The following is a 21,726-nucleotide window of genomic DNA, read 5'->3' as shown; positions in this document are numbered from 1 at the left end:
TTCCTCTCGGTGCAATGGGAACAATTCCACCGCCGGCGGGAGATGTGGCGGAGGGAGCGTTCCCACACGCGTCAGGTTTTGCATGACTTCTCCCCTCTGTAACGGCCCGCACTCCCAGCGCCGAGCACACAGTAGGCGCTCCGGAAACGCTCTACGAAAGGAGGAACGGGCCACTTCCTGCCCCCAAGCGGACTCTCCGGAGGCAGGGTTCCCACCACTCCTCCTCAGAGGCCATGTGGCATTCCTGAGGGTGGGGGTGGGCGCAGGAAGAAGGTGCCCTCCCGGCCCCGCCCCCTCCGGGAGCGGTGGGCGGGACGAAGCCCCTGGCCGTCGACAGCCCGCCCCGCGGGAGGTGGGCGTAGCTCGCCGCGCTCCGCACAAAGTTTGTTTTCTCCCTCCCGGCGGGTGGGGGAGGGCGAGGAAAGCGCGGGGGGGGGGGGGGAGGAGAGGGGATCTGACGTCAGGCCGCGAGGTGCTTTCCAGCCGCGAGCTGTCAGGCCGAGTGTCAGGCCCGGCAGGTACGCGGCGCGCTCTCCCGGCGCCCCCCGCCCCCTGCCAGGACGCCCGGGACCAAGCCCGGGGCCGCGTGGACGGAAAAGCCGCTCCGAAAAGTCAGTGCGGGGCGCAGGAGGGAGACAGAGGCGGGCGGGGAACGCGCGGACAACTTGGAAAGTTTCTTTTTCTCCGCCGGGCGGGGGAGGGGGCGTCGTCCTGGCGCGTGAGAGTGTGGGTGTGTGAGCTCGGGTGTTTGTGAGCCCCGACTGCGGGGTGCGAGCGGGGGCCGGTGGGGGGGACTGTCCCATTCCCCCCGGTTGGAAGCTCTCTCGGGGCCCTTCTGGGGGGCCCAGCTCCTTACGATCCCAGCCTGTGAGAGGGCCGCCCCTGCCCCGGGCCGGGGTGAGCGCGCGGGGGGCGGGTTTGTTTGGTTTAAAAAGTGCACGTTGCTAACCGCCGGCAGTGCCCCCCCACCCCCCGCCGCGGCCGAGCCGAGGTGGGGGCCGTCGAGAGTGACAGCTGCGGGTGGGGGCAGCGGGAAGGGCCCGGGGCTGGGGGGCTGGGGAGCCCGCGCGAGTTCCCCTTTCCTGGAACAAAGGAAAGTCTGTCTCGGAGGCATCTGTCACTCCCAGGCGGGCCAAGGAAGCAAGGCGCGTGGGGCCGGCGACCCGAAGAAAGTTTGTGTGCGTCCGGACCCTCGGGCCAGCCGAGCGTGAGCCGAGCCTCCCGCTGGGGAAGCGCGCAGTCTCCCGGGCAGGGGGCGGCCAACATGGAGTCTGGGCGCAGGGCTGGGGGGGGGCGGTGCGGAGGTGGGAGCCCAGCCCCCTCCCCTCCCCCTCCGGGCCGAGTTCGGAGCACAAAGCCGAGCGCGCAGGCTCGGCCATCCCCGCGCCCCGAAGAGTCAGCCAGCGCCGAGCGGCGGGGGAAGGGGGTGGGAACCAAACTTTTTCCTGCCCCGGGACAGACACGTGAGTTTTCTTTCTTCCAGAGCCCCCGCCCCACCACATTTCGGGTCCGAGGGGAAGCGGGGGTGCCGAGTCTGGTGCGGGGTAGGGGGCTGAGGGGTGCAGGCGCCCCTAGCGCAGGCCGATTCCCCGCCGCCCCGGGAGCCATGTGCTCCGACTAGGTCTGGGCCGCGGGGGAGGCTGCGCGCTTTGTGTGAACTGCTGGGAATGCAGCTTGAGTGCGCGGCCGGGGGAGTGTCGGGGCGAGCTGTGGGAGTTGTCAGAAAGTTCGTTCGGGAGTGGCCGCAGGTCGGCGTCGTGGAGTGTGTAGGAGGGTGCACCCGGTGTCGTGTCGTGAGGGTGCTGCCACAGGCTAGTTGGGGTAAGAATTGATCGCTGGTGTGATGACGTTTGGAGTTTCCCCAGAGTTCGTGGGTGGGCGGGTCGGTTGGAGTTTGTGGGTAGGCATGTATCCAGGAATTGGGCTGTGTCGTGGGTACCAGTTGTTCGTGCTGGACGTGGGATTCAGTAAACTATGTGGGTGCTGTGTTTGTCGGTGAAAATCATGGTGGTTGTAGGAGCTCAGCGATGGTTTGGTGCCTGTTATCTCAGCGCTGTTAAGAAGGTTGCCTGGTGGTGAGGGCGTGTGTGTCTGTCTCGTTGGGGGTGGGGGGCGGTGTATGTTGGAACCTCCGGGATTGTAAACTGGAGTGCAGGACACCAGTGGAGAGAGGTCTGCGTAGACTGAAGGGTCATCTCCGTGGGCCACTTCGGGAACCCTGCAGACTGGGACTTGGCTGGTAGCCAGGGTGGAATTTGTACAGATAACCCTGAGTAAACTTCTCATAGCTTGCCAGAGCTGCATCCCCGAGCCCAGATCCCAGCTGCCCTAGCCAGCTAGACCTCAGAAACTTGACTTCAGAAAGCAGCCTGCTCTTGGTGTTCTCTGAGGAGTGGCACCTCTAACCAATGCCTGTCTCACCTCCAGGTGGCCTGGCTGGGAGGGTAGACCCTTCCCTCGAAAGCCTGGCCTAGCCAGCCCAGATATCTGGGCTCTGGCCCAAGTCGAGGAAACAAAACCTGGGAGATGCCAGAGTCTGTTGGCCCAGCCTGCTGGGTAGCTGTTAAAAGGCTGAGGAGGGAGGAGCCTCCAGATTCTGGCATTAGCTTGCCCTGGAACTTTTGGTTTTAAAATGTAAATCTCTTTTGCATGTGTGAACAAGAAGTTTGTCAGGGGGATGAGCAACTGAGTTGGGTTGTCTAGGGAAACACCTTCCTTAATTTGACAGGTGAAGAGGGGGCTCAAGCCCAAGGTCACATAGCCAAGATGGGAAAACCAGAGCCCAGCCTTGCTCATTTATCTGAATTTTTGAGGAGTTGATTCATGGACCAAGCCAGGGGCTTAGATGACAAAGGAGAATGTCTGAGACAACCAATAGGGATGACTCAACACTCTTCTCTGCATGGTACACAGTAGGTGCAGTAAATGTTATGTGGATTGCTGTAGGGACATGGTGATTAATAGACTTTCCAGAACTGGGCAGCAAGATGGTATAGACTTTGGAGGTTTGAGAGGAGTTGGTTGGTGATGGTGGCAAACCTTGGTCCAAACCATATTTCCATACCATATCCTGGAGTTGTAATTTTTTTTTTTTCATAACAGTTTTCTTGAGATGTAACTCCCATACCACACAACTTACCCATTTAAAGCAAACAAGTAATGGTTTAGTATATTCACAACTATGTAGCTACCACCACAGTCAATTGTAGAACATTTTTATCACCTTAAAAAGAAACTCCATACCCCTTTAGCTATCATCCTTCTCTTCCCGTCCAGCCTCTTCTAAATATTTCATTAAGTTGGAATCATATGTGTTCTTTGTGACTTGCTTCTTTCACTTAGCATATTTTCAAGGCTCATCCACACTGTAATGTGGATCAGGACTTAGCAACTTTTTGTGGCCAAATAATATTCCACTGTGTGGATGGACTACATTTTTGCTTATCCATTCCTCCGTCGATGGACACTTGGGTTGTTTCCACCTTCTGGCTATTACGAGTAACGTTGCTGTAAACATTTCTGTTGAAGGCTTGGAAGGTGCCTAGGAGTGAAATTACTGGATCTCATGGTACCTGTTTAAGTTAAGGGCTTTCTCTCTGGGCCTTGGTTATCTTACTTATAAAATGACAATAATAGTAGTATCTCTCTTAACAAGGGCTTTGTGAGGATTGAATGAGATAATAAGTGTGAAGTGCTCAGTACAGAGCATGGAAAACAGACTCTAGTGGTAGCTATAATTATTTCTAGTCCAGTACTGCTTATTAATAAGCTGCCATTTACTTCAGTAGTCATCTACTGGCCCCATGAAATGGAGGCATCTTGGACTCATCCCTTCTAGGTTGCCCAGGCCATAGTATAGTCTGAGACTTTGATTTGCTATTCCCCCATTTCTGGTGTCCCAAGTTCTAATAATGATGTGTTTGGGGACAGGGAAAGGGTGAGAGGCAATGTGTGGTAATAATGTCCCCATCCCCTTTGTCACTTGTTCCAGGCTTGCCCAAGGTCCAGCCTAGCCCCTAGACACCATGTCAGACAGTGATCTGGGTGAGGATGAAGGCCTCCTCTCCCTGGCAGGCAAGAGGAAGCGCAGAGGGAACCTGCCCAAAGAGTCGGTGAAGATCCTCCGGGACTGGCTGTACTTGCATCGCTACAACGCCTACCCCTCAGAACAGGAGAAGCTGAGCCTTTCTGGACAGACCAACCTGTCAGTGCTGCAGGTAAGAAGCAAGCAGCGGGAGACCTGGGTTCTAGTCCTGTCTAAGCCCTGTCACTAATGCACTTTGTGACCCCATGAGGAACTACCTCCCCCCCCCCCCCCCGACTCTCCCTGCCTCACGGGAAGACAATGACATGAAGTCCTTGAGCTAGATATCAGTTTTGGAGAGTTCTGAAGAGGCAAGGCATCGTTATTAAAGTCTTGATGTCATTAACAATGAAGGCCATGGGAAGGCTAGAAGGCATTGAGTGTTTGGGATTTGGCCTCCAGCCCCAGAGCAGTGTTTGGATAGTGACTTGGTTGTAGAAAGGCAGCTAGTGGTCTGCAGTGTGGTTAAAAAATGAGTTGGGATCACGGTCAAGGAAAGGGCAGAGAATTCAGAGGTTCTGGGTTCAAAACCCAGTTCTGCTACATAGGAGCTGTAGACATCTTGATTTCTCTCATCTGTAAAGTGGGGATTAGAATCTTCCCCTGCCTGAATTGTTAATAAGGAGCAGATTCAGAATTGGATGTGAAAGTGCTGACTGGCTGGCTCAGCCAGTGGAATGTGCGACTCTTGATCTTGGGGTTGTGAGTTCGAGCCCCAGGTTGGGTATAGAGATTACTTAAAAATAAATTTTTAAAAAATTTTTGTTAACGTTTATTTATTTTTGAGAGAGAGAGAAAGAGAAAGACAGAGCACGAGCAGGGGTAGAGCAGAGAGAGAGGGAGAGAGTGCCCCAAAAATCTTGAGGCACCTAGTTGGCTCAGTCATTTAAGCATCCAACTTCGGCTCAGGTCATGATCTCACAGCTCATGGGTTGGAGGCCCATGTTGGGCTTTGCACTGACAGCTCAGAGCCTAGAGCCTGCTTTGGATTCTGTGTCTCCCTCTCTGCACCTCCCCTGCGTGCACTCTGTCTGTGTGTGTGTGTCTCTCTCTCAAAAATAAACGAACATTAAAAAAATATTTTTTAATAAAATCTTTTAAAAAAAAAAAGAAGAAAGAAAGAAAATAGGGGCACCTGGTGGCTTAGTCAGTTAAGTGTCTGACTCTTGGTTTTGGTTCAGGTCATGATCCCACAGTTTCCTTGAGTTCAAGCCCCGAATCAGGCTCCCAGCTTACAGTGCGGAGCCTGCTTAGGATTCTCTCTCTCACCCTCTCTCTCTCTCTGCCCCTCCCCCACTCGCACTGTCTCTGTCAAAATAAATATATAAACTTTAAAAAAAGAGAGAGAAACAAGGTAAGTGCTTTGTAAACCTTGCACATGAGCATGTCTGAAAATTGTGTTATCTACTTTTTGTCAGAGTGCAAGGTATTATCTCCTTTGAACTGCCCCAACTGCTGATATGTAGGTGTGGTTCTGTTTTCAAAGTGCTGAGGCAGGACACCCTGGACTACCACTACTTTGCTTCCAGTTTGGCTCTCACCTACCTGAGAGACACAGAGCAGTCCCTCAGCCTAACAAAGGCCCACCCCCTACCCCACTGGACCCCAGTGCTTCCGTCATGAGCCAGCTAAGCCTCACCCTAAGCCCCTCTGCCACCTGTTCTACCTCTGTCTTTTCCTAGCCTATTACTTCAATCTACGATGCTGTCTCTCCCTCCTTCCCTGACTCTACTCTGAACCTCCCATCTCTTCCCAGCTCCCATCCCTCCTCCATGATGCCTCTTGGTGAGTATTCAGCCCTTAGAACTCCTGTCACCTGACTTTATACTTTCTGGGTAGTGGTTAATGGGAGTCTGTCTGCAAGAAAGGCTCTAGAATTACAGACCCTGACTCAGATCCCATCTTCTCCACAAGAGGAAGCCTGGACGTTGGCCAGGTCCACTGCCTTTTCCTGAGCCTCATTTCCTCAACTGAGAAAGGGAGATGATTGTTGGCACTTTCATAGCACATAAGGGGGAGGAACGGAGAAGACGAATTCAAGGCTCACTGTGAAGTGAGCACAGAGTGGGTGTTTCTGCTCTTCTCCTCATCTCTCCTAGATCATAGGTCTTGGACTGACCCCACATGTCTAGTAGCAGTGCCTAGTATTTCATGGTATACCACTGAGCACTCCCAACTACAGTTGAGATCCCAGAAAGGAACCAGACACATCCCTACCTTCAAGGAATATCTAGTCTAGGATGGGAAATTGAGGGAAGACCTAGCCATTGGTGTTTGCAAAAAGTGATCACTGCTGGGACAAAGGCAGCAGAGACCCAGGCAGGGCTTCTAAGCCAGTCTGGAGCTTCAAAAGGCCTCCCAGAAGAAGTGGACTTGAACTACGGGATGTAGAACAACACAGGCCAAAGGCTGGAACCTGAGAACCAGGATTACTTAGATAGGCTCTTTGTTGGTCTTCTGCCTCCAGCCTTTTTCCCTCAGTCCATTCTCACCTCTCTCTCTTTTTTTTTTTAAGTTTATTTATTTTTCAGAGAGACAGAGACAGCTTGAGCAGGGGAGAGGCAGAGAGAGAGGGAGAATCTCAAGGAGGCTCCACGTTGTCAGCACAGACTCCGAGGCGGGCTTGAACTCATGAAACAGTGAGATCATGACCTGAGCCAAAGTCTGATGCTTAACTGACTGAGCTACCCAGGCGCCCCATGAATTGGGTTTACTAATCGGTTCATGAAATGGACAGCATCTTATCTAACATCTAACAAGTAGAGAAATGTTCCCCTCAGCCCATTCTCTTGAACACACAAGTATAAATCTGATTATGCCATACACTCCATGGATCCCATTGTCCTCTGGATAGAGTCTAAACTCAAGAGCTCATCAGCCTCATCTCTCAGTCCTTCCTTTCTCTGAGGCCTGTGAACCTTCGGACCTCTGTGCCTCTGGGCCTCCTCCTGTGGCTTCTTCCTGACTTTTCTGAACTGGCACACTCCATTTAAGCATTTCCTCATGAAAGCATTCTTTGCCTGGCTTTGAGGCCACTGCTGTGTATTCCTGGTACACCTCATACCTGTGCTGTCAAACCACACATCATACTGTATTGAAATTGCTTTTTGTCAGGGTCACTGTTTCTTATATCTGAGTAATGTACCAGTTTCTTTTAAAGAAGTTATTTTTCATGGACCTGCTTCCTCCTGTCATGTTGGCTTGAAACATTTTTATTATCATTATCGTTTAAGCACATACAAACATAAAACTGGGTTAAAAAAAAAAAAACAACTTCTTGCTTTTGCTCCTATAAATTGTAAAATAACCAGTTTTCCAAAGTAAATAAATATCAAACCAATGAGACTATTAACTAACTGCATTAATGTAAAACGGTAGGTGGGGATGGTGTTTGGCTGACTGGGCTGTGGTGTTGTAGTATGAAAAAGGCACAGACTCTGGAGTTGAGCAAGTCTGGATTACCAGAGGCCATGGTGCTCCTACTCGAGATCGGAATGGAAACATAAAGTTAAACCTTTTTGTGAGAACTAGTGGATCCCTGGAGGATATATCCCTGATCCCATTTAGAGAAATATAGGTCTGGGGCAAGGATTTGCTTTTGGAAACTTCTGAGGAAGGGCACCTGGATCCTGGCGTGTTCTGGTGGGAAAGGTTTCATTGGTGGCCTCCCTGCTCTAGAGTCATGCTGAGAGTTAAGGAGCAGTGGGGACCATGTGGCCCTTGGTGGAAACTATACCATGAATCCCAAATGGCCCCTATCCATACACCTCTGGTTGGTGGTCTTACAGGCACCTCGGATTTCTCGATTGGAAAGCTTCTCCAAGCTGGCTCCTGCCCTTTCTAAGCTCATTTGGTCAATCACCAAATCCTACACATTCACCCCTTAAATATTTCTATAATATGGCTTTCCTACACCACTTGTCACTCTATTTAAAACCCTTCAATGAGGGGAGCCTGGGTGGCGCAGTCGGTTAAGCGTCCGACTTCAGCCAGGTCACGATCTCGCGGTCCGTGAGTTCGAGCCCCGCATCGGGCTCTGGGCTGATGGCTCGGAGCCTGGAGCCTGTTTCCGATTCTGTGTCTCCCTCTCTCTCTGCCCCTCCCCCGTTCATGCTCTGTCTCTCTCTGTCCCAAAAATAAATTAAAAATTAAAAACGTTGAAAAAATAAATAAAAATAAAACCCTTCAATGAGTCTTACCAACCTAATTGACAATATTACTTGACCCTGTCTGCAGAGCGGGCCTCATCCCTTCCCCCCATATTCATGCCACACTGATCAGTACCCCAGACCACTTTGTTCCCACTACTGACCAGGGAGACCCCCCCAACCCTCAAAGGAGATGTGTGCTCCCACAGTACCAGGACTGGGTCAGCATTTGGACAATGAACTATAACTGCTTTTTAGAACACACCAAACTCCAGAGGCCAAGTCTTACTTAACACTGGATCCCAAGTGTTTAGCTCAATGCCTGGTATCTGGTAGGTGCTCAGTAAATTATTGTTGAATTGATGGAAAATGAAGAAGTCCTGGAAATGTCAACAGGCAGGACCTCAAAAGTAAGGAAATGTAGGGGGCCCTCAATTAGGAAAAATTGCCTGAAGTCCCTGGAGGCATCTCTTTTTCCTATATTTAATTTTAAAAATTTTGCTGTTTATTAAGAACATTTGCAAATATCCACAAGAGAATATTCTAATGCACTCCTGGTACCAATCACCTGGCTTCAACAAGCATCAGCATTTTGCCAAGCTTGTTTTCTCTCTCCCTGGGGACAGCTCTTTTGATTGTCTCCTTTAACTGGCCCAGGAGCAATCTCATTAGCAAGTCAATGAGTCATTTAACTAACTGGTTTGCTGGTACTGGCCTGGGGCTAGGCAGTTGGGAGGGTAAGACCAAAAAAAAAAAGTCATTTTTGAAGGGTTTTCACTGGTCCCTGTGACACCCTATAAGCCCACTTTATTGCTGTGGTTTCTGACTGTTCTCAGGGGCCCTTTGCCTATTGGGGAGGGAAGGGTAACCTGGCAGAGGGGGTTCAGGCCCCACTCTTTCACTCTACTACTGATGGGGTTGTCCTGTGTGCTGGAAACTGGTAGAACAGGCACTATCCCTGCCCTTGGGTAGGGTCCTGTGGGGAGGGAAGACAATATTTAGTGAACTAAGAATTCAGTGTAACTAACTCCCAATGTAATTGGTATAAAAAAAAAAGACACCAAGGTGGGGTCAGCTGAGCTCCCCATTCCTTGAAGTCCATTAGGACTCCATTCAAATGCAGCTTCCTAAGAGAAGCCTTTCCCAAAGCTGGAGGGAGGGTGAGGGAGGGGGGAGGTTAAACCATTGGTTCCCGAGCCCGGGGAAGCAGAACTTGGGGGAGCTTGTTTAAAAATACACATTCCTGGGGCACCTGGGTGGCTAGGTCAGTTAAGCGGCAGGCTTTGTCTTGGGTCATGATCTCATGGTTCGTGGGTTTGAGTCCTCTCTCTGCCCGTCCCCCACGCTCGCGCTCGCACTCTCTTTCTCTCAAAGATAAACATTAAAAGAAATAAAAATAACACATTCCTGATCCTGCCACCATCACTGGATCTATAGAGCAGATGATAGTGATTTTTTGTTTTGTTTGTTTTTTAAAATCTCCACACCTAACGTGGGGCTCAAACTCACAACCGGGAGATAAGAGTCGCATACTCTTCCAGCTGAGTGAGCCAGGCACCCCAAGATAGTTACTTTTTTAAGTCCCCCTCAAGGGGATTCTGATAGCCACATGACTTTAAGAACCTGGGTATGGGTGGTCACAACACACATTGAAGGTACAGTGATGTTTAGGGAAGGTCTTTTCCATGCCCTTCACTTACTCCCTTTTGTTTCTTTCACAGTTGAAAAGACATTAAAATTAAAGCACTTGTGTTGCCTTCTTCAAAGGCCCTCCTCTGATCCTCATGGCCTTCATCAGCTTCCTGGTGCTCCCCCCCTCAACTCCCATTTGCCACAGTGATTCCTCCCACATTCTTCATCCCAGCCACTGATAAAAAAAAAAATACTGGCAGGACAGCAGACTTTCAGATAGGGGCCCTGTTTTATGGTAGAGAGAGGCTTTCAGGCACCCAGCCTGTGTTGTGCCATATCAATGACAGAATTCACCTTGGCATTCTCCCTACCAACTCCCCAAGGACCTTGAGTGGGGGCAAGCCAAATACACTCTTTTCCTGACTTGGGCATGGGTTGGGCAGCTGGAAGGGACTACAGAGAATCCTGATAGCCTACCCTCACAGCTGGCACTAGTGGCGCACTCAGGCGTCCTGCCCTTGCCTGGCCCCCCTCAGCTGTGCATTTCTATCGGATGAGAAGACAAAACAGACAGTATGCTGCCAAGTTTTCTGTGGACCAGGGTGAGCATGTGGAAAAGTATATGTGGGGGCGGGGGGTGTTTTTCTGCTGTTCTTTTCCCAGAATTTTAAGCCAAAATGGGAGGCGCAGCTAGGGGCTAGGTGCCCACACAGCTGCTAGTAAACGCCTAAGCTCCCCTCCCCAAGACTGCTTTCTCAACAGAAATGCTCATCCCTACTTCACTTGACCCAGGTCACTGTGACCTGACCATCTCCCCCACATGGAGAGCTAAGGTGAGCAGGCTCAGTATCCTCTGGTAGCACAGGTAGCAGGGAAGGCAGCTGCAGGATGCAGAAATGGTAGCATCTGAGCAAGCAGAGAAGGCTTCGGTCTCTTCACTTGGCAGTGGGGATTGCTTGAAACAGAGTCCAGCCTTCAAACTCGTGACCTTGAGCAAGTTACTGAAGCCCTCTCTGATCAGGGCCTCTGTTCACTGGTTCAAATAAAGTGATCATCACAGAATCTGTCTCATAAGCTATAGAATAAATGAGTAATTAGATGAGAACTGTTCAGAACAGCACCTGATTGGTTTTAGGATTATGATCATGATTATTCAGTTATCTGTTCTGTTTGGTAAGGCACAGCAAAGCACAGTAAGAGCAGCAGTAGGGGCCCTAAAGCCAGGAGACCTGGCTCTACACTTGGAGCCTGTGTGACTTTGGGCAAATTCTTTGTCTTTCAAGAGTTTGGTTCCCTTTTTAGTACTTCAGGGACACTGCTCACTGCCTTCCAGGCTTGTATGCAGATTAAACATAACACAAGTGAGGGGCACCTGGGTGGCTCAGTCAGTTAAGCGTCCGACTTCAGCTCAGGTCATGATCTCGCAGTTCGTGAGTTCGAGCCCCACATCGGGCTCTGTGCTGACAGCTCGGAGCCTGGAGCCTACTTCGGATTCTGTGTCTCCCCCTCTCTCTGCCCCTCCCCTGCTCACACTCTGTGTCTGTCTCTCAATAATAAATAAACATTAAAAAAAAAAATGTAACACAAGTGAGATGGCTGGCATGATACTTGGTATCAAAGGTGCTTGTGCCACGCCCAGCCGTTCAGCCTTACCTCTCTCTGGGGCTCCCCTGCAGCTATAGAGCATTCAGGTCAGCCAGTGTCACTGATGACTGGTGTTGTGTGTGCTCACGTGTACTGGGAAGACCATAGAGATGAAGAAAAATGAATGAAAATCCCCCACACCAGGCTGGAATGGAGAGGAAAGAGAAGCCACAAGGCTCTGGATCTGTCCTGACCAGGATCTTTCCCAGCCTGACAGGGCCAGGAGCCTAGTGGTCCCTGCACCTGTGGAATGGGTACAGCTGCAGCCTGCTGGGCAAGGAGCCATGCCAACTCCAGGCACCAGCTCCTGTCATAGGTGGTTGTCCGATTGGCTGGGTAGAGGCAGATAGAGTCCACAGAAAGAAGGTACCCAGGGGCTTGTCCTGGGGATGGGCCGAGAAAGGTGATAAGCAGGGGTAGAAACTGGTACGGGAGCCCTAAGGAAAGCTGGGCCTTTGATCCATTCAGTAAACAGTAATGTTAGGCATTACTGCAGCCCACACAGTTCCCAATATCCCAGCACATAGGAGGTAAGGGGGAGAGGGTTCCTGTCTTTGCCCCCTACAGCAGCTGGTGCTTGCTTGGTGAATATCTGTTGATAAACTGGAAGAAGAGACAAGGGTCAGGAGAAGGATCTACAGTGTGAAATGTAGGTCAGGCCACTCTTGAGGCCCTTTAGTGGTTTCTCCTGGTGTTCTGGCCAGTGGGATAAGCCCTGCCTGCTTCTGTCAGTTCTATCCTGCGTCCCCAAAGACTAGATCGGGTATTCCCATTATTGTCCCCTCCACTGGACCTTCCCTTCATTGGCTGAATCATAGTTGCAATTTTATATTCACTTATATGATGACTTCAATTCTCAATTCCTAACACGAATGTGTCTGAGGACTGGGATTGTGTCTCTATTGTTTGGCTGCTGTGTTTCTGGGGCCAGGAACTTAGGTGCTTCATAGCTGGTTTTGATTGAGTGAATTGACCACAGACTCCTACGCATTCCAGATATGTAACTGGTTCATCAACGCCCGGCGGCGGCTTCTACCAGACATGCTTCGGAAGGATGGCAAAGACCCCAACCAATTCACCATCTCTCGCCGCGGGGGTAAGGCCTCAGATGTGGCCCTGCCCCGTGGCAGCAGCCCCTCGGTGCTGGCTGTGTCTGTACCGGCCCCCACCAATGTGCTCTCCTTGTCTGTGTGCTCCATGCCACTCCACCCAGGCCAGGGGGAAAAGCCAGCAGCCCCCTTCCCACAAGGTGAGCTGGAGCCTCGTAAGCCCCTGGTGAGCCCCGGCAACACACTCACCCTACTGACCAGGGCTGAAGCCGGAAGCCCCACAGGTGGACTCTTCAACACACCACCGCCCACACCCCCAGAGCAGGACAAGGAGGACTTCAGTAGCTTCCAGCTGCTGGTGGAGGTGGCGCTACAGAGGGCTGCTGAGATGGAGCTTCAGAAGCAGCAGGACCCATCACCCCCCTTACTGCACACTCCTATTCCCTTAGTCTCTGAAAACCCCAAGTAGGCATCTGCCAAAAGGGGTGCTCGAGGCTCGAGCCAGCTGTCCTGGGTTTCCATTTTGGTTCCCTTTCATACAGAGGGTTTTCTTTGGATCACTGCCAAACATCGGGGTCATCTCCTCTGTCCAGAGGTCTTCAGCAGGGAGATGCCAGCTGGTGTCACTGCACTGTGATGGGGACCTCTCTGCTGACTGCCATTTCTCCAGGCCTCCTCAGTGATGAGATTGAGATCGGAGACAGGCATGGTGCTGCTGCTGCTTCTCCAGAGAATGCCCAGGACACCTTTGTTCCAGCCTGCTTTCCTAGGCTGGGCACAGGAAACCTACTACATTCAGACCTATGCCCCTGAGCTGGGCCTCTTTTTTGTTAAGCCAAGTGTGGACATTCCAAGTTCGTAAGTGTGAACAAAAGAGAAGAGGAACCCAGAAGATGTAACAGAACTGACTCCAGTTGAATGTTTAGGTTTTCACTAAACTTTGTGTGTATTTTTCCCTTTTTGCTGGGGTTTGCATTAATGGAGTAGTTAGCACAGGTGTGGGGAGTGAGTGTGTTGCGTGATGGAGTCTGATGAACTGAGAACCATGCACCACTGCAACTGGTGTTTTACAAGGAAGGAGTATTTTTATTTTGGGGACCAGCTAACTCTCAATTCCAAAACGTTGTATTGTTGTTTTGATTTACCAAAAGAAAAAAAAAAAATCTGGGGCTTTGGCTTTTCTGCATCAGGCACAGAAGGGAATAAAGCCTTCTTAAGTATAAAGAGAGGGTCCAACAGAGAATCTGACCAAACCTTCTAAGCACAGAGCAGAGAAGGATGATAAAACCAGAGAAGTGGTTTTTTGGGGGGGGGGGGTTATTTTTTTTTTTATTTTATTTTTTACTATATTTTGGGGAATGGGGGAAGTAAGCTAGACCAAGGCAGTGGGTTTTTTGGTTGTTGATTTTTTTTTTCCTCTTTAATGTTTTCCCCTTCTTTATCCTTGAAAGCTTCACCCTGCAGCCTGAGTTTTGAATACCTTTAAGAACTTGGATTAGTGGGACCAGAATGTCAAAAGCTCCCGGTAGCTCCTACTTGGAGAGAAGTGAGCCATCTACTGGTCAGGAAGCCCTGTAGCCGACTCAAGTGGGCAGCTTTTCCCACGATGGTGGCAAGAAACTATTCCTGGAAGAAGTAAGGAATGGTGCCCCCAGCTGCTGAGGAACTGCCTTTTAAGGAGGCTGGGGCTGGAAATCAGTTATGAAGCCTGTTCACTGTGTCTTTGTGTTGCACCTTTTTTTTAAATTGGAGTTGCAGAGGCCTCTGCCCTGAACTTCACAGTGAAACAAATCATAGTTGGTCTTACTCTTCTCCCTGCTCCCCATTTTTTATTTTGCTGTCTCACTGCTGACAGCATTCAACAGCAATATGCCCCATCTTTTTATATATCCTAAGAAACACTAATCCTAGGTTATTATTAGCCAAAATATTTTTGTTCCGAATAACATTGTTACTGGGCCAAAAGACCAGTCAGGAGCCCCCAGCCTGTAGTTTCCTGAAGTTGCCAAGTCAGACACAAGGGGGAGATTCCTGGGGAGTGACTGACTTGGGTGGACCTGGCCAGAAGAAAGGCAGCAACATGTGTTCTGTCCTTTCTGGGATGATCCCTGAAGTTTTCAGGGAGGCTACCCAACTTCTCAGTAGCTCAGCCTACCCATTGCTGTGGGAATGGGGATTGGTTATTTAAGGAGATGGAGCTTTGCTCTGAGTGGGCAAGTTTCCTAGGTTCTCTCTTTTGCCGCCCCACTGCCTCCTTGCATGTCCCAGGGGGATCAGGGATCCTCACCCTCCTGAGGCCCAGCTGGGAAAGAAAGAACATAGCACCTTCAAAATTAGTTGAAGTTGCTGTTTGCCCAGCTTCTTCTACCCCACCCACGTGTGTGAGCCCAGGTCTAGTGTGACTGTTGGGAGATGCTTTTAGCAAGGGACCCTGGAAGTGTGTCGGGCTGGGGTGGTGCACTGAGCGGTAGAGGTGGTGAGGGGTGAGGGAGCCATGCTGCTGAATTCTGGTTGGCATTCCCCCCTTGTGCAAGATGGGGAGGCTGGGGGTGGGGCAGCCTCTGCTTTGTTCGGTTGTGAGATAAACCTGGAGAAGACAGTTATCCCGTTGAATTGAGCAAAAAACTACTGTAAATAACTTTTGATTTTGTCTTTTGTCAAATAAAGTTTGTTTTTGGTTTTTGTTTTGTTTTTTAAAGCAGAAACAGATTGACCCACCATGACCCTGGGCCCAGCCTGGAGATAGGGCAATTGCTGAGTTCTTACTAGGCCTTATTGCTTTCCCCTCCCTCTAGTAGCCACCTGTAAGTGTTGTACGCCCTATGTCCTTATTTCCTTGGCTTCAGTCCTGTTCCATATCCCATTCATCACAGTGTGCAGGGAGCCTATGCATCCCAAGCTGAACCAGTCTTCCCTGGGATAGTCAGGCTTTGAGGTTGGTGAGTGGTGAGGGAACTTAGGGAGCTAGCAAATTTATCCTCCCCCTCAACCAGTGAGGAAAGCCCAGGACTGCAGTATGATGCCAGCACACACAAAAAGGCAGAGATGAAATGGATGCTCTAGTCATGTCTGAAAGTGGTACCACCTCTGGACTTCCCTATTATGTAAGCACTAAATTCCCCTTTTTTGCTTAAGCTAGCTGTAGGTTTCATTTATTTCATAATGAAATGACTGTACATTTAATTGCAGCCCAAATGGTGCGAAATCAAGGACTGAAGCCGTAAAGGGTCTTGCTTTATGCCCGGGCCTACACAGTGTTCACAGTATTCATTATTGCTTTAATTTTTGTACACACGTGAAAGAAGTGAGATGCCCTTTGCAGAGGTAAAGAAACTGGGGGTTGGTTAAGTTACTTGCCTGAACTGTATTTATACAGCCAGTATTAAATGCAGCTAGGATCTAAATTCAAGTCTGTCTTGCTTGAAGGTAACCCTGACATCTACCTGGACTTTATTTGAACTAGTGATGGGCAGTTCACTGCCTGCTGGCATTCAACTAACATGGTTTGGGCTAAGCACTAGAAGTATCTTCTAAAGAACTAAATCAGCTTCTTCCTGATCCCAGTAGACCTAGATGGAGTTACTGAATCTCTCACAGGTCACTCCCCTTTAGAAATTTGGAGATGATGCCCCCCGCCATTCATGATCCCCAGATTAAAGAGCCCCAGCTTGAGTTTATCCATTCATCCAAGAGCCTGGTTTTCCACTTCCTTCTCTCAGTGTCCCTCAAACTAGACACTTGGCCCTAGGGCTTGGCAGAATAGAAACATGCTGGAAGGGCTCTTCAAAATAAATTTAATACTCATTTTCATCTGGAAAGTTAATATTCCCCTAAAAGGGGGAGTGGATGGTTTGACTGCCTTAGGAGAGATGGCTTCTTACACTTTTCAAAGTATTCCATTTTCAAAGAACTGAAACCAAAAGCATCTTGCACATCAAGCTTCAAATTGATAAACCCTGGAGTAAGCAAGCACTAGAGAAAGTTTACAGGGACAATGCGGCTAGGACCCCTCTCCTCTGAAGCTAGAAATGTTGTCTAAAGACATCTACCTTTCCTGTAACAGTCCCACTTAGAAAAAAGCTTTAAAATGCATTTCTGAGGTGGTGCACATTAGCTCAGCTGGTTGAGCATCTAACTTTTGATTTTGGCTCAGGTCATGATCTCATGGTTCCTAAGTTCAAGCCCCGCGTCAGGCTCTACACTGGAGAATCCTGTTTGGGATTTTATCTCTCCCTCTCTACCTCTCCCCAGTTCATGTGCACGGGTGTGTGCTCTCTCTCTCAAATACATAAACTCAAAAAATATATAATTGCATTTCTAGGGGCACCTGGCTGACTCAGTTAATGGAACATGTGACTCTTGATCTTGGGGTCATGAGTTCTAGCCCTGTGTTGGGGGTAAGACTACTAAAAATAACAAAAATTAAAGTACACTCTAGTTTAGAAACTGCTAATGGGAAAACTCCAGAGGGGAGGGGCTTAGCCTGCCTTGGTGTGCTATAACCTCACTGTGTTAGCCACTGGAGCTGTAGAGAATAAGGTCTGGAATTCAGCGGGGATGTGGAAATAATCATCATTGCTCTCAATGCTACTGGTTTCCAAAGCACTTCTCTATAATCTAAACCTGCATTCCAATTCTGGCTCTATCACCTAACTAGCTGTCATGATCATAGGCCTCAATTTACCATTCCAAACTTCAGTTTCCACATCAATAAGACGGGCATAGTAATAATTACCTCTTAGGAGGATGAACTAGGATAATCTGTATTTGGGGAGTGGGTTAAAGATTTTATGGTTTTTTTTCCATGTTTGTTTATTTTTGAGAGACAGAGAGACAGAGCGTGAGTGGTGGAGGGGCAAAGAAAGGGAGACACAGAATCCGAAACAGGCTCCAGGCTCTGAGCTGTCAGCAGCATAAAGCCTGATGTGGGGCTCAAACTCATGAACCATGAGATTATGACCTGAGCTGAAGTCAGATGCTTAACTGACTGAGCCACCCAGGTGCCCCAAGATTTTATTTTTTTAAGTAATCTCTACAACCAATGTGGGACTCAAACTCACAACTCTGAGATCAAGAGTTGCACATTCCACCTACTGAGCCAGTCAGGCACCCCCCAAGATAATATGTTTTTGTTACTGTATATTATTATTTGGCCTTTCAGCACAGGGCTGAGAGTAAAACAACTGTAAAAATAACTTGCCTCATACTACACAGCTTTTAAGTGGCAGAACTGAAAGTGCTTGGGTGGCTCAGTTGATTAAGCATCCAACTCTTGATCTCAGCTCACGTGTTGATCTCAGGGTTGTGAGTTCAAGCCTTGCGTTGGGCTCTATGCTGGACATGAAGCCTACTATAAAAAAAAAAAGAAAAAAAAGTGGCAGAACTTGAACAAAGTACCCAGAGAAGTAATTCTCAAGCCTTAATATGTATGAAGATCATCACAGTCGTGTCAGGAGAGCTTACAAAAATACACATTCCCAGACCTCACCCCCAGAGAGTCCAGGAATCTGCACTCTTCACTTATGCCACAGGAGTCTCATGCTGTTGCTTCAGAAACCTGATCATTTATAATCAGGACACTGACTTATCCCAAGGAAGCTGCTAGGTTAAGACAGCACCTTATCTTTCAAAGTTATAAGATGAGAGGAAGAAGGGTACACCAAGTAGTTTACCCCTCCCCTCACCAAACCATTTTACTTGCCCTCAGCTCCCAGGAGTCCATGGTAGCCTGAAGGTCAAGTGTAGCCTTCCTGAGATTATCATTTTAATTACATAAATAATCCACTTTTACTGTAGAAAAAAAAAATTTAATGTTTGTTTATTTACTTTGAGAGAGAACGCATGTGCAAGCAGAGGGAAGGGCAGAGAGGGAGGGAGAAAGAGAATCCCAAGCAGGCTCTGTGCTTTCAATGCACAGCACAATGTGGGGCTCAAAATCGCCAACTGTGAGATCAGGACCTGAGCCAAACTCAAAAGTCGTTTAACCAACTGAGCCACCTAGGTGCCCCTACTGTAGAAAAGTTTTAAACGTAAAAGAGAAGAGTTCAGTATAGTGATTAAAAGCCCAGACAACTTTTGGAGAGAAACATGTAAAACGTTTAGTAATGTTTGGCACCTACTAAGAACCCAGTAAGTACTAGTAAAACATTTGCTGTAGGCAAAAAGAGATGTGGATACAAACTCAGACCTGTACTTCACAACGGATGCTCTTTCCACCGCTTGTGGTTTTTTCCCTGCAGGACTCTTCTGATTTCTGTGACTCCATCTGTCTGTCTAGGGCCCTCAATCTTACCCCTCAGAGCACACCTTCCTCTCCAAACCCTACTACAAGCAGCTAGTAGTGGTATAGAGGCATTCAGCTGAGAAGACATATTCATTCCCAAAGCTGAGATCATGTGTTTAACTGGTGCTTAAAAAGGCAACCTCACAAAGGCAAAATCTGTCCTACTTCCAAATCTCTCTCCCACTTCCAAATCTGACTCTTCATCAAGTTCTTTTCCATCTTAGACCACCCAGGATGTTTATTTTAACCAGATGGATGCACTGGGATTCAGCCAGACTCCCCACTTCCTAAGATAAGGAAACCTTGGGTGAAAGCAAAAAGGGATCAAGTCTCAGTCCCATAAGTACCCTCTAGGCAAGGGCTCTCCAAGCTAGCTCCTAGTGTGGTTTTGTGGGCTCCTACAAAGCTAAGAGGAACATAGATGAGGTTTCAGATGCCTATTGAATCTCTAACTTGCTGTGTGACGCTGGGCTGGACTGGATCTGAGGACCCTTCCAAGTATAACTTTCTGGACATCCCCACCACCATGTAATCACAAACTTAATGAATCTCAGAGTTAAGAGCAGAGCTTCACAATATAATACAATAAGACATAAAAAGAATTAACTCTTTTCTTGCAAAACACAAAGTTATCTCTTTGCAGATGATATGATCATATATAGAGAATCATATATAAAGACTCCAAAATAAAAAAAGAATAAATGGATTCAGCAAAGTTGCAGGATACAAAATCAGCACAGAAAAATCAGTTGTGGGGGCGCCTGGGTGGCTTGGTCGGTTAAGTGTCCAACTTCAGCTCAGGTCATGATCTCACGGTCCGTGAGTTCAAGCCCTGTGTCGGGCTCTGTGCTGACAGCTCAGAGCCTGGAGCCTGTTTCAGATTCTGTGTCTCCCTCTCTCTCTGCCCCTCCCCTGTTCATGCTCTGTCTCTCTCTGTCTCAAAAATAAACGTTAAAAAAAAAAAAGAGTCTCTTATTAAAAAAAAAAAAAAAGAAAAATCAGTTGTGTTTCTATACACAACCCAAAAGGGAAATTAAAAAAACAATTTATAATAGCATCAAAAAAGAATAAAATAGTTAAGAATTAACCAAAGTGAGACTCATGGACTGAAAACTATAAAACAGTGCTGAGTGAAATTAAGGAAGATAAAAATAAATGGAAAATATCTCATGTTCGTGAATTGGAAGACTTACCTACTACAGATTCACAACAATCTCTATCAAAATATCAATGACTTTTTTTTTTTTGAGTGGGCTCCACACCCAACTTAGGGCTTGAACTCCTGACTCCAAGATCAAAAGTCACATGCTCTACCACTGCGCCAGCCAGGTGCCTCCAAAATTAAAAACTTTTGTGTATCAATTGACTCTACTATCAACAGAGTAAAAAGGCAACCCACAAAATAGAAAATATTTGCAAATTACATAAGGGATAAGGGATTAATATCCAGAATACATATATTAATATCCAGAATATCAAGAACTCCTACAATTCAACAACAAAAAACATAAATGACTAGACTCAAAAACCGGGTAAGGGTCTAGAATAGACATTTTTCCAAAGATACACAAAAATGGGCACACGAAAAGATGCTCAACATCACTAATCATTAGGGAAATGCAAATAAAAATCACAATGAGATACCACTTCACATCCATTAGGTTGACTATTATTAAAAAAAACACACACAGTGGGTACCTGGGTGGCTCAGTCAGTTAAGCATCTGACTTCAGCTCAGGTCATGATGTCACGGTCTGTGAGTTTGAGCCCCGCGTCGGGCTCTGTGCTGTCAGTTCAGAGCCTGGAGCCTTCTTCAGATTCTGTGCCTCCCTCTCTCTCTGCCCCTCCCCCACTCACGCTCTGTCTTTCAAAATATGAATAAACGTTAAAAAATTTTTTTTCTAAAAACACAGAAAACAAGTATGGACGGGAACGTGGAGAAATTGGAACTCTTGTGTACTGTAGGTAGAAATGCAAAATGGTATAGCCACCCAGGAACCCCAGGAAACCTCATTTAAAGTGGAGTTGGGGGGCGCTTGGCTGACTCAATAGGTGGAGTGTGCAACTCTTGTTTGATCTCAGGAGCTTGTGAGTTCAAGCTCCACATTAGATGTACAGATTACTTAAAAAGTAAATTAATTAATTAATTAATGTACAGATGACTTAAAAAATTAGTAACTAACTAAATAATGGAACTGGGAGGCCTGCAGGAGGAGCTCTCACACCCTATCAGTCCTCATCAACTGCAGACCCCAACAGAGACATACCTTGCATTCAAGGAGAGAGAGACTGTTACAACTTGCAGCCAATGAAAAAACACTATACTTCAAACTCTTAACCTACTCTACCGGACTTTTTTGTTTATAAAAGCCCCTCCCAACTTCCTTTCCTTTAGTCTATAAAAGCAAGTTTCTCTCCTTTGTTTTCTGTACTTGCCTTTGGTTTTGCTGTAGTCTGCATGTCCAAACTGCAATACTCTGCTATCCTAAGTAAACTCATTTTTGCTGGTAAAATAAGTAACAGTTTTATTTTTAAGGTTAGCAATATATACAATGAACATCTAACAAACATGTAACAGTTATTATTCAGCCTTAAAAAGGAAGAAAATTTGGGGGTGCCTGGGTGACTCAATCAGTTGAGCATCAGACTCTTGATTTTGGCTCAGGTCATGATCTCTCAGGTTCATGGGATCCCGCATTGAGCCCACATCCAGCTCTGTGCTGACATCAGGGAGCCTGCTTGGGATTCTCTCTCTCTCCCTCCCTCTGCCCTCCCCCACCACCCTGCAAATAAATGAATAAGTTTTTTTAAAAAAGAAAGAAAAAAGGAAGGAAATTCTGACACATGCTACAACATGGATGAATCCTGAAGACAGTATGCTAACTG

The 21,726-nt window shown here is 48.0% G+C and overlaps 1 protein-coding gene across 2 annotated transcripts; it reads left to right on the top strand.

Moving 5' to 3' along the window:
- Nucleotides 1-223: 223 nt before the first annotated feature.
- On the top strand, nt 224-15,240 carry TGIF2 (TGFB induced factor homeobox 2). 2 transcript variants are annotated; one of them, XM_047067990.1, is made up of 3 exons: nt 224-382; nt 3,992-4,217; nt 12,505-15,240. In XM_047067990.1, the coding sequence occupies exons 2-3, from the start codon at nt 4,026-4,028 to the stop codon at nt 13,024-13,026; spliced, it is 714 nt and encodes a 237-aa protein (XP_046923946.1). In that variant the 5' UTR covers nt 224-382; nt 3,992-4,025; the 3' UTR covers nt 13,027-15,240. The 2 variants fall into 2 exon arrangements, with proteins under 2 accessions (XP_046923946.1, XP_046923945.1); XM_047067989.1 differs by lacking the exon at nt 224-382 and adding an exon at nt 497-611.
- The last annotated feature ends 6,486 nt before the right edge of the window (nt 15,241-21,726 follow it).

The sequence above is a fragment of the Lynx rufus genome, unplaced genomic scaffold, assembly GCF_022079265.1.
Source record: "Lynx rufus isolate CCGP_SWC_20201006 ecotype Redwood Valley unplaced genomic scaffold, mLynRuf1.p SCAF_8, whole genome shotgun sequence".
Classification (NCBI taxonomy): domain Eukaryota; kingdom Metazoa; phylum Chordata; class Mammalia; order Carnivora; family Felidae; genus Lynx; species Lynx rufus.
Note: the sequence above shows the minus strand (reverse complement) of the source record. Positions and strands in the feature narration are given on the sequence as shown.